The sequence below is a fragment of the Colossoma macropomum genome, unplaced genomic scaffold, assembly GCF_904425465.1.
Source record: "Colossoma macropomum unplaced genomic scaffold, Colossoma_macropomum, whole genome shotgun sequence".
Lineage (NCBI taxonomy): Eukaryota > Metazoa > Chordata > Actinopteri > Characiformes > Serrasalmidae > Colossoma > Colossoma macropomum.
The window spans coordinates 18,998,166-19,015,132 of record NW_023494806.1 but is presented as its reverse complement, the minus strand read 5'-3'; the positions used below and the strand labels follow the sequence as shown (position 1 = coordinate 19,015,132).

The window sequence follows — 16,967 nt, the reverse complement described above, 5'->3', positions numbered from 1 at the left end:
AACGGTGGCTTTCCAAAATGTTTCTGTTCTCTTGGGGCTCTCTTTGCCCTGCTCTCAACCTGGCCAAAATTACTGGTTGGAGGAGCTAAGTAAGGACGAGCGGAACCACAAATTTCAGGGCCGTACAAAAAGATGTTACCTAAACAGACAGGCCAACTAAATATAGTGGTTGAAAAAGAACGGAGATGAAAGTCAGTATGCCGGTGACTATTTTTTTCCCCAGATTTCAGTTCTCACACTACATAAGATGGAATAAAACATAAAATAAACAACATTTTGTTTCATGATCATGGTCATTTGATTACTCTCAAACTGTAAAAATGCCAAAATGCCACTAAGCTTGAAGTCAGATTTCATTCTTCCCAAGTTCCACAGACCTCACATTCCATTAAATTAGCAAGAACAATATAGCATGACAAAACACTGCAATGCAAACACGTGGCAATGCATGCTGTAGAGATCGTCAGCTGCATTCTACAAACTATGCCATCTAAGTAGCTGCACTCTTTGAATATCAAAGATCACAATCAACTTAACCCACACCAGCATGTTTAAGAACATACCATGACAGACTCCCAGTTCCAGGCCTCCCACCTCCCCAGTGTAGTCTCATTAGTAGGTTGTGCAATGACAAAAATAAGCTATTTTCCATCATTAAAATTTTGTTAAAATCTTTGAATTAAACTTAAATCTGTCAGTATGTATGGTGTAACTTTGGTAAAATATAAAAAAATGATGAGATATTATTTGCAAAGAAACTAAGGATGCAAAAAGACATTAAATGTGCTATTCAATCCTCATAAATGTTATCTTTACAAAAAGGTTTTGGTTCTTAAAGATTTGTTACCTAGACTATCAGCATCATCAAGGACCATTTAATTTTTTTCATGTCCACCAAGAAACACAATCCTACAGCTTTACGAATGTGCCTTGACCCAGAATGCTTTGAAAGCCTCCCGCATTCATGTACTTGCTCTGGATGGAAATGAAGAAGGCAAAACAATCACCGCATGTGCACTTTGGTGCTGTGTGTTTTTGGCTAACTTACCTGTTCTAAGTGCTTCTTTGCTCTGAGGTTGGTTGTGAGGTGTTTCAATTCGTTCTGTCTTGTCCACGTTTTCTTTCTGTGTGTCCTATAAATAACAAATATATGAAGTATTTGACCGCATAACCATGACAGAAAATCAAACAACGTTTGTACCAGTAATTCCAATGAAAAAAACCTGAATCTAAAGCAATTCATATTGGCTACATACTGAACTGTCAACATTTCTTTATTACATGAATAGAAACTAACAGTGCGTGCACTGACGCATGTGAACAAACAATATGTTAAAGACTGTGAAATTGAAATCATGATTCAAAACCTTGGATGAGTGACACTGAATTTTCCCACCCAATTCTCAGGACAAAACAATAAAAATCAAAGCAGTCATTTCTTTCCAAAGCTATGCTCTAAATATATTAATCAGCCAACAAAAGGCTACAAAACATTGTTGAAACATGCCTAAATAATTAGTCTTTATCAATGTGTCTTAACAGCACATACAGTGTCTTAACGGCACTCCTTGAAAACTAGATAAGGCCCAGCACACTGAGGACAAAGGTGTTCTCAGTTAAGCAGATTTAGCGATGTCTCACTGTATCGGCATACCCAGATCTAAAACTTATCACAACATCATGTGCTTCTTTGTTTGTACCACTATGTAGAGTAGTTTCATTTTCAACTAAACTGGATGGGCCTCAGTCACTTTAGTGGCAATGAGAGGAGGCTGGTGCTTTGGTCATTCAATTTATTATGCAAGTTTACCCCAGACACTTTTTGAACTTGATTATTTTAAATCAGGAGTTCTTAATCTATAAAGGGATTTGTACAAGATAAGGTATGTATAATTTTCCAAAATTACCACAGATAACCCAGCCTGAAATGTCAGTTCATTATGTGATCAGCACCACAATGAACAAGAACACCAAAAATGTTGTAGCTTACATTAGGCCTGTAAGGAGGATGAAGGAAATGTGCCATATGTACTCCATTTTAGTGGTATATGCCATGTCTTCCAGTTGCCAAAAGGAATGTTTGGTCTGTCCCAAAGTTAACATATGCAGTTTTGTGTAAGTTCTTATTGGAAAATACGTTTCAAAGGGTGTCCCATTTCTAAAATGCACAACAAAGTGCTCAAGACCACACTAAAAGCACCCTTTCCCGAAGCACTGAAGCGGTATTCGGCTAGGCATACAGTACCGTGCAAAAGTCAGAGACCACCCTTCATATATTCAATTTCCATTCAAAATGGCCATTCAATACAATTTATTCAATCTGCAGGATTATTTTATCACAACTCCAAAGTTCAGTCTTAGAAGTTGGTTGCATTTTCTGCTTCTTGTGATCCAAGTAATCCCAAACACATTCAGTGATGTTGAGGTCTTGACTCTGGGTTGTCAGTTCATAGTTCTGAAAACAACAGCAGCTTCTTTGTTTGATTTGCAAAAATCTTTTAGGGCTATTGCTTTTCTCAGTAATGGCATCCTTTATATTCCTGCAGACCCACAGTGTTGAGTTGTCATCATTTTTCTAAATCTGAAGCAAAAGTGGAGCTTGATTTTGACTCAATTTGAAACCTATCTACCTTCTTTATTTGTACACTCTTTTGTCTTCACCATAAACACTGCCTTTTGGCCTGGCATATCTGCATTCCCGTGGCCTTAACGAGTACTTGCACTGGACATTGGGATAAGCCAGTTGTCTATTAGAAGGTTTTGCTATTCCATTAGCATGAGGTAAACTGAAACAGAACTACTATTACTGAGGCAGCTCCAGTGGCCAATTTGAACTCCGGGCATGAAGATAACACCCACAGCTCCAGCTCAAGGAGGCTCACGGAGGCAGCTGTTGTGTCAGTTACCCAGAAATTGTTGTTTAAAAATCTGAATATTTGGTTGTTTCAGGGAAATATTAAAGAATAAACAGACAATGGCTATAGATATTTAATTTTATTCAGTTGTTATGTTAAAGCTACGCACGCATTAGTTAGTTGTTACTAGTTAAGACATACAGATATGTGGTGCAATCAAATTTAGTAAAAGGATAGTTTGAAACTAACTATTGTTACCTGAGGACTATGCCCAAATTTAAACATAAACTTATGCAAACCTGGTGCAACCTGGTCCAGGTTCATCCAATTACAGATGACCACTGACCACACGATTATTACCTTCTGATTTGGACATGCTAGAACTGCACTTGACTGAAATCAAAGATCTCTTCCAAGGTAAAACTAATCCAACTCAAAAAAGGCAGAACACACACAATCTCTCGTTAGGTTCTGTTTGAATAACAGCATAAAGTATATTTGCTGTTTGACCAAGGAAATAAACAAATCAAGAACGGATGTGTAAAAACATGCAAATTAACAAGAACAGGTGAATGTTCAGACAGTATTTATGTGTCTGTAGGTGTGTGTTGTGGAAAGAACAGGCAGACTAACAAGCTTGGAGTTTGCACAACACTGGGCCATGTTCATCTGTTTGTTTTGCATAGTTGAGAGTGACCTTGAGCACCTGCTTTATAAGTATTAAGAGCTGCTATGGTAGAGTCAACAGCAAACAATTGCTCATCAGCCACTCTATACACAGGTGAAGCATGAATGCATGCTTTGGCACCCCATTCCAGAAAGGAAACTAAAAGATGAATAGAAAAATAGCTGCAAGTGTTCACAACGCAATGCCAAAAGTAGGGCCCAATCAATATGCTGCGCGCCTGATGAAATCAGCACATATTAAAAAAAATCTTGTAAAAATCTTACCAATAAAGAATTAAGCACTGAAATTTCAAAGTGCTTTCATAGCAATACAGAGACACTGTTAATGATATATGGAGAACCACTAATTTAAGGATAGTTTAATAGTTTGATGTTGTAATGTTAGTCTTTTCTGTGCATGGTACTTTTCTTTATAAGATAACTTCCGAAGAGAACTGATAAACTAAAAAAGGTAAAAACAAAACAAACAAAGGCAAAATAACAGAAACTAACAAAACTACAACAAATCTTTGAAGCTCCTCCCTTAGCAAACTCAAAATACTGGAGTCTGTACATTTTTAAATCATATAAAATGATATCAGCCAATCGGGTATCAGTATTTTTAGCTTCTTAAAAATCAGTATTGATGACAATCTGTTAAGCCATACCAAGCCCTACTTTGTACACCTTTATACGCCTTTGTACTCCATTCTAAGTAGCAGATTTGCATTGTAAAGAAACTAAAACAAATAGACTACTTTCATTTAAATCAGACACACGTGGAAAAAGAAGACGGCAAGTGAGCAAAGGAAAAAATACATCAGTAGCCCATCACCATAATCCTATACTACAGTATAATTACAGGCCTTTCAGCCAAGACCCAGCTGAGACAGTTTTAACTCTTTCGCTCTGTGTGCGCACGCGTGCATGTGTGTGCTTTGGTGCTTTGGCCTAGCCTTTGTTTGTGTCAGGTTTCTGCTTCCACACATGCTGTCCTATGGTTGAAAACCAGCATGGGTTTTCAGATCGTGACCACAGAAATGTTGGCCAAATGAACTCCAAAGAACCCTCTAGTATTGTAACTTCTTTCTCACATACATACATACATATATGTCTAAAACACAATGACTTGCATGACATCTTGTACCAAATAGCCTACTATTCCTGACCCACTTCTATCTTCCTGACACAATTAGGGTTGCTAGACCTCATGTGTTGTGCCATCAGAGACAGTCACTACTTAAGAATAAAAAAGTGACCTAAACATAAGACAATAAAACTGAAAAACTCGCCAATAAAAAGCATACAGTGCTGGGCAATCTTGATAAAAGTCATTATCCCTATTATATATGTGTATAAATATAGACATTTCAGCAGAGTATTTTTTATTTTGTTGTTATTCACTCTAAAAAGTCAGACATAGAAGGAAAAACAAGCAGTGAATAAACATCAAAAAGCACAGCAATAAAAGAGCAGAAATGACCTACTTCCCCTGGAGCTACTGTCTCCCTCTCCTACTCCAATGCACAGAATGAGTACTATTCTACCTCTCAGCAGTTGCCCATACATACACACACTCACACACACATCCTCGGGATGACCACTCCCCCAGTCCACACTTCCCCTCCCTCCTTTTCCTTCCACTCTGGCTAACTCAAGTCTCAGTCTCCGCCTCCGACGCACCAGGTAGGCTGCCACAGTACACACAACATTTTACATTTCGAAACTAATGGAACTTTAACAGACCATGATGCATTTCTGCTATTTTCAGAAAAGCACGTCAAAATGACATATTTGCAAGAATTTTAACCTTATAGAGTCATTTAAAAGTCTCTTTAACCACTGGATTCACTGCTGTAAAACTAAAAGAATGTTATGAATCTAGAAGAATGTGGACTGTGAAAAATACAGATTTATACAGTTATTCTACAACATAGCCATGCTTATCATTTACATTAATTCCAAATAAATCTCAGCTCATAATAATCCACAATCAAGCTCCATATTTTCCTATTTCCCTGCCTGCAGCCTTTTTTACTGATAGCAACAATGATCTCCTCAACCACAGATTCGCTGCTGTGGTAGATAAGGGGTTTATGACGTATGATCTTTCAGCTGAACGTTCAGAAAAACAACTCTGTGAGATAACTCAAAAGAAAGAAAGAGATGCTAGGAGATAACAGTAGATGGAGGTCTTGGAGTAGCTACCTTCCAAACATTTCCCATCTGCCTTTAATTTCACATTTTATCCAAGAGGGCTCATATTTTCCTCTAAACTGTCTTTGAAAAATTTTGTCCTTAGCAAGCATTTACCTTACCTCCTTAGAAAGAAATAATGCCATAAAAGGTATCATTTATCCAGGCTCTCTTTTTGCCAGGGTGAAAGACTTATCTTTATACACACACACACACACACACACACACACACACACACACACACACACACACATACAACACCAGTCAAAAGCTAGACACACCTATTCCTAGAATGCATTTCATTATTCCTTTACCATTTTCAACATTTTCAAACAATAAAAGACATTAAACCTATAACATAACACACACTGAAAAATGCAGAAACCACAGAAGTGTTAAACAAATCGAACTACGCCACCCTTTGCCTTGACGTAGCTTTACACAATTTGCATTCTCTTAAGCAGCTTCATGAGGAGCCACCTAGAATGCCTTTCCAACAGGACCAAAGAAGATACATATATGCTGAAACCTTGCTGTCGCTGAAAACCACTTGTTCTGGGCATTTAAGTATATACAGATTCAATTTTTTGGATTTAAACTTGTTTTAATTCCATAAGCATCATAAGCCTGTAGATCAAAATGTATTTATCATTATAAAAGATATATATCAACAATCTGGGATTCTTTTCGGTTAGGATTACACTGGAAGCTACACACATTTTTACATTATCAATTTCACAATTTATAAATCACAGCTTAATTGTCAATTTCAACCCCATAGATCTTAATTTATAATCATCTCATTTAAATCGCAATAAAAATTACAATTACATATTTTCTCCAAATCATTCAGACCTACAGAATAAGCCACCAATGACACTCTAGTGAACCTACACTTCTATTACCCACAGATGTTTCCAATTTTTTTGTCCACACCCTACATTTTTGCATATTCTTTTCACTCTCTCTGTTAAATTCTAAACACTGCTCTACTGCAGACTCTGTCGTACATCACTGAATTCCTGGAATGTTACCCGAATGCCTGCCTGCAAAAATCTTGACATGTATCAATGTCCCTCAAAGATGCAAATTAGAAAAGGCAGATAAGATCCCATCGTGCTGGAGCTTTAAGCCTGTCTAGACATAACTACCTTTGGAAACATAGTGCATGAGCCAATTTAAGCTTCCACAAGAGAGAACCTGTACAATCAAATCAAACACACATACCTTTGTCTGGGCTTTTGTTCCTGGAAAAGTAGTAATTCTATACACAGAAACACTGACTCTACTGATTGCTTCTGTTATAGGATAAGGGGTTTTATGTCAAATGTATTGAGGAAAAAGTATATTATGCTTTTGATAAACTACACTCAACTACAAATAATTATATAAAAGTTCCTGGCATTATGCTTTTAACTTGCAGTACAACCTGTTCCTACTCAGTCAAGGCCAAAGGTTAGGATCAGTTCAACAGTCAGTGCTGATCACAGGAAACTGACGTCCTGATTTTGAAAATTTGTTAATTTGTTGATTGTATAATAATTTATAACTTCACTTTTGAATTTGCAACAAACAAAACCAGATTCAATGAGAACTCAACTTCCAAAGAAATCAAGTTTTTCCTTTTTTTTTTGAAAACTTAGGCATTTAGAAAAGCCATTTATTTATTTTTCAGTTATTTTGAAAGACAGTAACTACAACATACTGTTTTTTGGTAAAAAAATAAAAAGTGTGCTTCAGTTTGAGACTTCATTTACAGCTACAATTGTTATTTTATTTCTTTCTACTTCCATAATAAAGGGTAGGCCATTCCACTTATTGAGCTTAAATTGCCATACTGAAATTCATAAGGAGCCACTGGGTGGCAGTGAATGCTGGATAATGCAAACCTCAGCAGCACCCACTCAAGCTAGGACAGACAAAATATAAGCAGGAAAAGATACATTCCAAAAAGCAACTGAGTGAAAAATGTAAGCTTTAAATGGTAACCGAAACGCTTGTGCGAAAGGGACAAGAGGAAAGGAGAGAGGGAAGAAAATGGAGCAAACAGAAGGGAGATATGCATTTTTCACATTCTTCACATTTCCGTGACCACAGATGTCTGGGTCTGTATATGTATTCAACAAAATGAGTCAGTGTGAATAAGAGCTTGTTAACAGGTATGCTTAAGAGACTGTTTAGTCATATAGTTGTCATTGTGGGGCGTAACTGATCCCTCATTGGCAAGACTGCTTCTCCAACGACTGGTTTGCACTTCAAATACTTGTGTAACACGTAACATGCATTACTCAAGAAAAGTAGACAATATGTTCAGCACCCCAGCATAACCCCAGGGCTTAGCCGTGCTGTGTTATTTATTCTATCTTAGTTTTCCTGTTTGTGTGACTTTGTTTCTGGAATTTGGCACTAGACTTCCTTAACTGCCTATGAGTTATGCAAAGCTTGTTAAAGGAGAACTAATTGTTCACAATTTCTCCAGAATTAAATTGCTGAGATGAAAGTCATTCAGAGTGTTCTGATGTCTAAACTTACTGACTCTGATTTCTTTACAGTGGCAATGATAGGAACCAGGGGTCATAATCACTATACAGTGAATACATTTTATTTACTATGGGAAAATAACCAGAATTAAATTACTACCATTAATTTTTTTTCTTTTTGAAATAGACATTTTTAGGCTGTCTATTTAAGACCTTCTATTGTAAAACAATGTCTCAGGCATCAGGCAGCATGTTCATAACCAGTCATAACACACTAACTTTTGTGATGGCCCGGCGATATAATCGATAATTAGAACTTATGGACAAGAAAAAAAACTACCACAGTATCTGATGGTCTATCATTAAAACCAGTAATCCCATCCCTTGTGGCACATGACACACTTAGCCACTTCCTCATTCCACAGACTACCCGACACAGCTAATTTTCCTAACATGCTAACAGCATACTGCAAGGTGCACCTCAGTGGCTCGTCAAGCTATGCTCAGAACGCCTACCTTTCACTTTCCACTGACAGCAGACTAGCTTTATCAGCTCATAGGAAAGGTGTGGCATCCCAGTCCAGACTGCCAGGGCCTGCAGGTGTTTCTGCTGTATAGCCTTAAGCAGTTCTTTGGTAACTGAAACTGTGATTTATACTGTTTTATACATGTTGAAACTGTTTATCCTGTTGCATGACTTTCAGACTGGATTCACTGTACTGCTCTGACTTGATGGAAAATGTTTTTTTTGCTTAGGTAAATGTTAATTTTGCCAGCTTTAGAGTGTTAATGTGGTGTAATAGGTTCGCAATATTGTGGGGAGCTCCCTTGTATCTACACTCACTAGCTATTTTATCAGGTACATATACAATAAATGTGCACTTTGTGGGTTTCCAAATTAACTGCAAGTTATGTACAAGCTGATAGTCCAGTTGTGCAGCAACCGATGGGCTACAGTCAGTAATTTTTACCTCCAAAGTGCATCCATACAGTAATGCCCAATCCTGTGTCTTATTTTTACCCCAGCCCCCCTGTTTTTGAGTGTCACTTGGCCCTTTGGAACTGAGTTACAAGGGGTAGTGGTTGAAATCTTCCCTTACGAAATGGGACAACCTTCAAACAAAAAAGAACACTGCTTCATTAACAGGCTACTAGCGGTGCTCTGTAGGCAACCCCACCAGTCTGCAGTGTTAGCAGAGGAGCTGTAAAGTTCAGCAACATGCTGGTCTTTAGTTAAATTTAGGGAATCATATGCCTTCAAAGAGCGGGGGATGCAACAATTATTTATTATCACCCACCCCTAATTCTTCCATGATATAAAGCTGAAGTCAGCTATTCGCCAGCTTCTTGTTCACATTTTCCCGTTCCACCTTAAATGGTACAGTACTTATATTCTGACGCCCAGCTACAGAGACATCAGCATACTGCTAGCAATTTCTAATGCTTGTTATAACAAAAAGCAACGTAATCCACCTAACCGACATTAAACTTGGATAATACAATGGTTATCGTAATTTTTAACGTAATTTAATACTTACCTTTGTGAGTTGTCACTTGCACAGCCATCTTTGCTGTTTTTTTCAGTGAGCCTCTAAAAAAACCTCCATTTGGAGAGCCATGTAGCCCTATTTCACCCTACCCCTCTATCTCAACAAAAATCGGTACAACCTACCCCTAGGCGTGAACATGCAAAACTGTGGGGTAAGGGCTATGTTGTAGGTGCAAGGGGTGAAATGGAATTGGACCTAAATGTACCTAATAAAATAGCCTAGTGAATGCAAATACACTGTAGACTCACCTAGTAAACTATCAAGTGAGATTGTTCCATCTTGTTTTCATATTCTCCTGGTGCAAATGCATACACATTCTAAACCTATGTCCATGATAAGACCAAGACCACCAATCGTCACCTTTCACTGTTCACTCACCTCTAAGTCCAAGCTTCTTTGAGGATTATGATGTTGTTCCACTGGCCGTCCAGTTAACTGAATCTTCTCCAGAGCGCCTGGGTAAAGGTAGAAAGGTTCAACTTCAACAATATAGATTTCAATGACAGACACTAGATGGCAGAAAGGAATTTTTAGAGGTTTAATTCAATATTTGAAGTATTATGGAAGCAACAAGAAAATATAAATATTGTACTGTAATAATACGTATTTATGTACACACACCCCAACCAAGCAGTTTATTAGGAATACCTGTACACCTACTCATTCACGCAATTATATAATTAGCCAAACATGTACTAGCACACACACACACACACACACACACACACACACACACACACACACACACATTTTCTAAGATGCTTATCCTTCTGGGTCGCTGGGGGAGCTGGAGCCTATCCCAGCAGTCATTGGGGGAAGGCAGGATACACCCTGGACAGTTCACCATCGCAGGGCAGACAGACAGACATACACATTCACACACACAGTCACACCTAGGAGCAATTTAGCGTGTCCAATTGGCCTGACTGCATGTCTTTGGGCTGTGGGAGGAAACCCACGCAGACACGGGCAGAACATGCATACTCTACACAGAAAGGACCCTGGTCGCCCGGCCAGGAATCAAACCCAGGCATCAAACCCATCTCCTGGGATTTTTTTATGTACAACAATCCTTAAAGTTTACTCAAACATGGCACAATAAAGAAAAAAATATCCAGTGAGCAGCACTTCTGCAGAAAGAAAAGCCTTGTTAATAAGAAAGGTCAACAGAGAAAGGCCAGACCGTGTTGAGCTGACAGAAAGGCTAAGGTAACTCAGATAACCACTATGTACAATTGTGGTGAGCAGAAAAGCATCTAAGAATGCACAACACAACAAATCTTGAGGTGGATGGGCTACAACAGCAAAAAACATCAGGTCCACTCCTGTCAGCCAAGAGCAGAAAGCTGAGGCTCCAGAGGGCACAGGCTCACTAAAACTGGACAGACCAGAAAAAACAATCTGGTCTAATGAACCTTGATTTCAGCTGAGGCACACAGATGGTGGGGTCAGAATGTGGCGCCAACAGCATGAATCCATTGACCCAATCTGCCTTGTCCTAACAGTCCAGGCTGGTGTAATGGAATGTTTTCTTAACGAACTTTGGACTCATTAATACAAACCAATCATTGCTTGAATGACACAGCTTATTTGAGTATTGTTGCAGACCATGTGCATCCCGTCATGGCCACAATTTACCCTACTCTCCTAATGACTACTTCCACCATTCCAGTCATCTCAAACTCTCAAATGAGTTCAATGTTGTTCAGTGACCTTCCCAATCACCAGATCTGAATCCAAAAGAGCACTTTTGAGATGTGGTAAAATAGGAGATTCGCAGCATGAAAGTAGACCTGAAAAACCTAGCAGGAATTGCGTGATGCAATTATGTCAGCATGGATCAGAATCTCAAAAGAATGTTTCCAACATCTTGTGGAAACCATGCCACAAAAATTGAGGCTGTTTTGAGAGTAAAGGAAGGCCCAACCCAGTATCACTATAGTGTTCCTAATAAAGTGCTCAATGAGTTGGCATATGGCCAGATGAAAAAAATGTTTTCTGAATTGAATAGCATATCAGTAAACCATTTGGCAAATTAAGACAGAAGCTTGGTTTTCTGTATTGAAATGTTTCCCCATGAAACAAAACATGATTTTGGAGTGTGTCTCTGGGAATTTTTGTCCATTTATCCAGAAAAGTATTTGTGAGGTCATACACTGGTGTTGGACAAGGGCCTGGCCCTCTGTTCTAGTTCATCCCAAAGGTGTTCGTTGGGGTTGAGGTCAGGGCTCTGTGTGGGTGAGTCAAGTTCTTCCACAACAAACTCACCCACCCACCGGGGCACAGTGACACTGCAACAGAAAAGGGCCTTCTCCAAACTGTTCCCACAAATTTAGAAGCATACAATTGTCTAAAACTTTACACTTGGCACAATGCAGTTAGGCAGGTAATGTTCTCCTGGCATTCGCCAAAACCCAGACTCCTCCATCAGACTGCCAGATAGAGAAGCATGATTCATCACTCCACAGAATACATTTCCACAGCTCCAGAGTCCAGCGGTGATGTGCTTTACACCACTCCTCCCAACACTTGGTACTGTGCATTTGGATCTTAGGCTTGAGTGTAGCTGCTCAGTAATGGAAACCCAGTTTGTGAAGCTCCTAACGTGCAGTTCTTTCGCTGCTGTTGCTTTTCAGAGGGAATTTGGAACTCTTTAGTGAGTGATTCAGCAGAGGATAGGCACTGTGCGCTTTGGCACTAGACAGCCCTTCTCTGTGAGGTTGCATGGTCTCTAGGTGCTTCCATTTCTTTCTTTCTAAATTTCACAAACTGACTTGGCAGAGGTGGTATCCTATGACAGTGTCATGTTTAAAGTCACTGAGCTCATCAGTATGACTCATTCTATTGCCAGTGTTAGTCTATCAAGACTGCATGGCTATGGCCTTAATTTTACCCACCTGTCAGCAATGGGTGTGGCTGAAACACCTGAACTCAATTAGGAGGGGTGTCTATATACAAATATAATTTACACTAACTGGCCATGCTTTCTTCATTTTATCCGGTTCTATGCAGGTGCACTTTGTAGTTCTACAATTACAGACTGCAGTCCATCTGTTCCTTGTTGTGGTATTATTTAGGTGGTGGATCATTCTAAGCACTGCATAGTGAAGGTATGTTAGGATGTGTTGCGCTGGTAAGAGTGGATCAGATATAGCAATGTAACTGGAATTTTTAAACACTGTGTCCACTCTATTAGATACACCTACCTTGTTGGTCCACCTTGTAGATGTAAAGTCTGACTGGTTGGCCCACCCTTAGCAGCAACAACTGCAATCAAGTGTTTGCAATAACTGGCAATGAGTCTTTTACAGCGCTATGGAGGAATTCTGGCCCACTCATCTTTGCAGAATTGTTGTAATTCAGCCACATTGGAGGGTTTCCGAGCATGAACCACCTTTTTAAGGTCATGCCACAGCATCTCAATCAGATTCGGGTCAGGACGTTGACTAGGCCACTCCAAAGTCTTAATTTTGTTTTTTCTTAAGCCATTCAGAGGTGGACTTGCTGGTGTGTTTTGGATCATTGTCCTGCTGCAGAACCCAAGTGCGCTTCAGCTTGAGGTGGCGAACAGATGGCGGGACATTCCCAGTTCTTTTGGGGTCTTTTGTGACCTCTTGGATGAGTTGTCGCTGCGCTCTTGGGGTAATTTTGGTCGGCTGGCCACTCCTGGGAAGGTTCACCACTGTTCCATGTTTTCGCCATTTGCGGATAATAGCTCTCACTGTGGTTCGCTGGAGTCCCAAAGCTTTAGAAATGGCTTTATAACCTTTTCCAGACTGATAGATCTCCATTACTTTGTTTCTCATTTGTTCCTGAATTTCTTTGGATCACAGCATGATGTCTAGCTTTTGAGGATCTTTTGGTTTACTTCACTTTGGATTTCTTTTTCCCCTTAATAATAAACACCTTCATTTATAAACTGCATTTTGTGTTTACTTGTGTTATCTTTGTCTAATATTTAAATTTGTTTGGTAATCTGAAACTTTTAAGTGTGACAAACATGCAAAAGAACAAGAAATCAGGAAGGGGCAAACACTTTTTCACACCACTGTACATATATATACATACATATACATATTTTTTTTTTCTCTCTTCCTCAGCATACTTTTTTTCTCTCTTCCTCTCTCTCTCTCTTTCTATCCAAACAGGATTATATTATTGAAGACGATTATTACCTTGAATCTCTTCATCTCTCAGTTGGCGAATGGCTGCACGAATTAGTTTCCTCTCTTCATACTCTGTTGTACTTCGTAGCTACAGATAAAGAGGACAAAACTCTAAAACAGTCTCAAACAAATGGACTGAGTGACATAGTGACAAAAAAAGTTAACAAAAAAAAAGAATTCAATAATAATTTTGAGTCAATTTATTAATTTTGTTTGCTATGTTTTTTCAAATAAAACTAGATAATTATGTAATAGCGTAATACAGGTGACAGTTATACAATATTAAATTATTAAACAGTAAATATTAAATTGCATGAAATAACTCAGTTATGCAACATAATTACAGTCTTTGGTCACCTTTTATTTGCTTTCAAGTCATAATTACCATTAAGTACAAGTTTATTTTTAGCATCAGGGAAAAAGTAGAAATCATATTTAACAGAAAATTACATAGAGGCCTCAGTACAAATACAACCCCATTTCCAAAAAAGTTGGGACGCTGTGCAAAATGTATATGAAAATAAAGTGCAATGATGTGCAAATCATTTAAACCCTATATTTAATTGAAAATAATACAAAGACAACATATCAAACCCTAAAACTGAGAAATTCTACTGTTTTTTGAAAAATTTTTGCCCATTTTGAATTTGATGGCAACAACACGTTCCAAAAAAGTTGAGACAGGGACAGGTTTATCACTGTGTTGCATCACCTCTTCTTTTAACAAACTCTGTAAGCATTTGGGAACTGAGGAGACCAACTGCTGTAGTTTTGAAAGTGAAATGTTTTTCTGTTCTTATAATCTGATATAGAATTTCAGCTGCTCAAAAGTTCAGGGTCTCCTTTGTCATATTTTTCGTTTCATAGTGTGCCAAATAATATCAGTGGCCAGACAGGCCACTTTAGCACCAGGACTCTTAACACAGAGCAACGATGTTATATTACATGCAGAATGTGGTTTAGCATTGTCTTGCTGAAATAAGCAAGGCCTTCCCTGAAAAAGACATCGTCTGGATGGCAGCAGATGTTGCCAAAACATGTATATATTGTTCAGCATTAATGGTGCCTTCACAGATGCGTACGTCACCCAAGCCATGTGCACAAATGCACCCCTACACCATCATGAATACTGGCTTTTGAACTGTACACTTATAAAAAGCTGAGTGGTCTTTAACCCGGAGGACACAGTATCTACGATTTCCAAAAAAAATTTCAAATTTTGATTTGTTGGACCACAGGACACTTTTCTACTTCGCATAAATCCATTTTAAAAGGAGCTCAGGCCCAGGGAAGGTGGCAGCGTTTCTGGTTCCTGTTTATATATGGTTTCTTCTTTGTGTTTTGGAGTTTTAACTCACATTTGTAGATGCAGTAATGAACTGTTTTCACAGACAGTTGGGTTTCAGAAGTGTTTCTGAGCCCATGCAATGATTTACACTAGAGAATCATGTCTGTTTTTAATGCCTCCTGAGGGCCCAAAGATCAAGGCAAGCCAATGCTGGTTTTTGGCTTTGTCCCTGGTATATAGAGATTTCTCCAGATTCTCTGAATCTATTAATGATATTTTTGCACTTAGTCTTTCACAGAGTGAACTCCTCCTCATCTTTACTTCTGAAAGACTCAGCCTCTCTGGGATGCTTTTTTATACCCAATCATGTTACTGACCTGTTGCCAATCAACGACTAGGTGTTTTTTTAGCATTACACAACTTTACCAGCCTTTTGTTGCCCCCGCCCCAACTTTTTTGGAACATGTTGTTGGCACCAAATTCAAAATGGGCATATATTTTTCAAAAAACAATAAAATTTCTCAGTTTCAACATTTGATATGTTGTCTTTGTACTATTTTCAATTAAATATAGCGTTTGGAAATGGGGTTGTACAAATATATTTTTCAGTATTTAGTGTGTCCATCCATTGCCTATATTACAGCTCCCATTCTTTTTGAAAGACTTTGCTTTCAGTTTTTCAAAGAAATCTACAGGGACATTTTTTTTTACCAATTTAAAGTTTAGCCTTAGAATTTGGTTGCATTTTTCTGCTCTTCACAATCTGAGTGAACTCAAACACATTAAATGATAATGAGTTCTGGGCTCTGGGATGGCCTGTCCATTGTTCTGAGAACATCAACATTTTGTTGCTTGATTTAGTTTCCTCAAATTTAAATCATAATAAAATATCTTTCATTTTTCCTTATAGACATAAATGTAGTTTCAACTGAAAAAAAATTTAGCATCCTTCATTTTTCTGTTTGGTTAACAGAGCTATGAGAGGGAAATAATTCATTTAAAAGGACACCATGGGCAATACTCGTAGTCCTTATCTTTCTGTTTCTCTCTTTGCCTCAAACAGGTCACTGTACCTTTGACATTTATGGTACCAGCTATTTTCATTGTACGGACACTTACCATTGCAGAAAGCTCTTCAATATCCTGAATGTCCTGAAGCTTTCTAGAAAGCAGATCCAAGGATGCTGCCAATTCAGGCCTGTGAATACAAATACGCTCACATTTACACACATTTACACAGACACACATGCAAATTTGGCATGTGCCATTCAACTACAACAGGCTAGTGTTGTGAGTGACAAGTTCTGCTGCGCTCAGCAGCTGCAAGGTCACATACCACAAAGTTTTTCTTGGCAAAAAAAAAAAAACTCCCGTCTAAGAAAATGATTCAAAATGGAAAATGTGACTCTGGAGGACGGAGAGAAAGTCTCCCTATGCTTGGAGATGTGTGGGAGAAAATGATAGACTCACTGCACTGGGATCAACTGCATTCTTATAAGCAGAGGACTAACAAACTGTACCCTACAACAATGAAAGGCATTCTTGGAAATCAAAAATTTCTATTTTTTATAAAACTAAAATGATTCTTGAGCTAAATTCACTTGCAATATGGGCCAGAGATAGAAGACTTGGCGGTTACAGCGCTACACCAGTTAAACAGGATTTAATTTTGCTCTCTTTATAATGAAAAATGCAGATGGTCAGTGTTCAACAAGTACTGACAATATACATGATATGTTCAAAAAAGCATAATGTTTTGTGACATA

General features: G+C 38.4%; 1 protein-coding gene across 10 annotated transcripts in view; it reads right to left on the bottom strand.

Annotated features, from left to right (window-relative positions):
• smtnb (smoothelin b) overlaps positions 1-16,967 on the bottom strand; it is an 85,746-nt gene that overhangs the window by 50,468 nt on the left and 18,311 nt on the right. For 9 of the 10 annotated variants that reach the window (XM_036598877.1, XM_036598873.1, XM_036598871.1 and 6 more), the window contains 4 exons: positions 16,321-16,399; positions 13,923-14,001; positions 10,126-10,202; positions 1,049-1,133 (listed from right to left, as the gene is read on the bottom strand). In XM_036598877.1, coding sequence (XP_036454770.1) covers positions 1,049-1,133; positions 10,126-10,202; positions 13,923-14,001; positions 16,321-16,399 — 320 coding nt within the window. Of the gene's footprint in view, positions 1-1,048; positions 1,134-5,008; positions 5,131-10,125; positions 10,203-13,922; positions 14,002-16,320; positions 16,400-16,967 lie in introns of those variants that run through there. The other variant, XM_036598879.1, reaches the window with a different exon arrangement.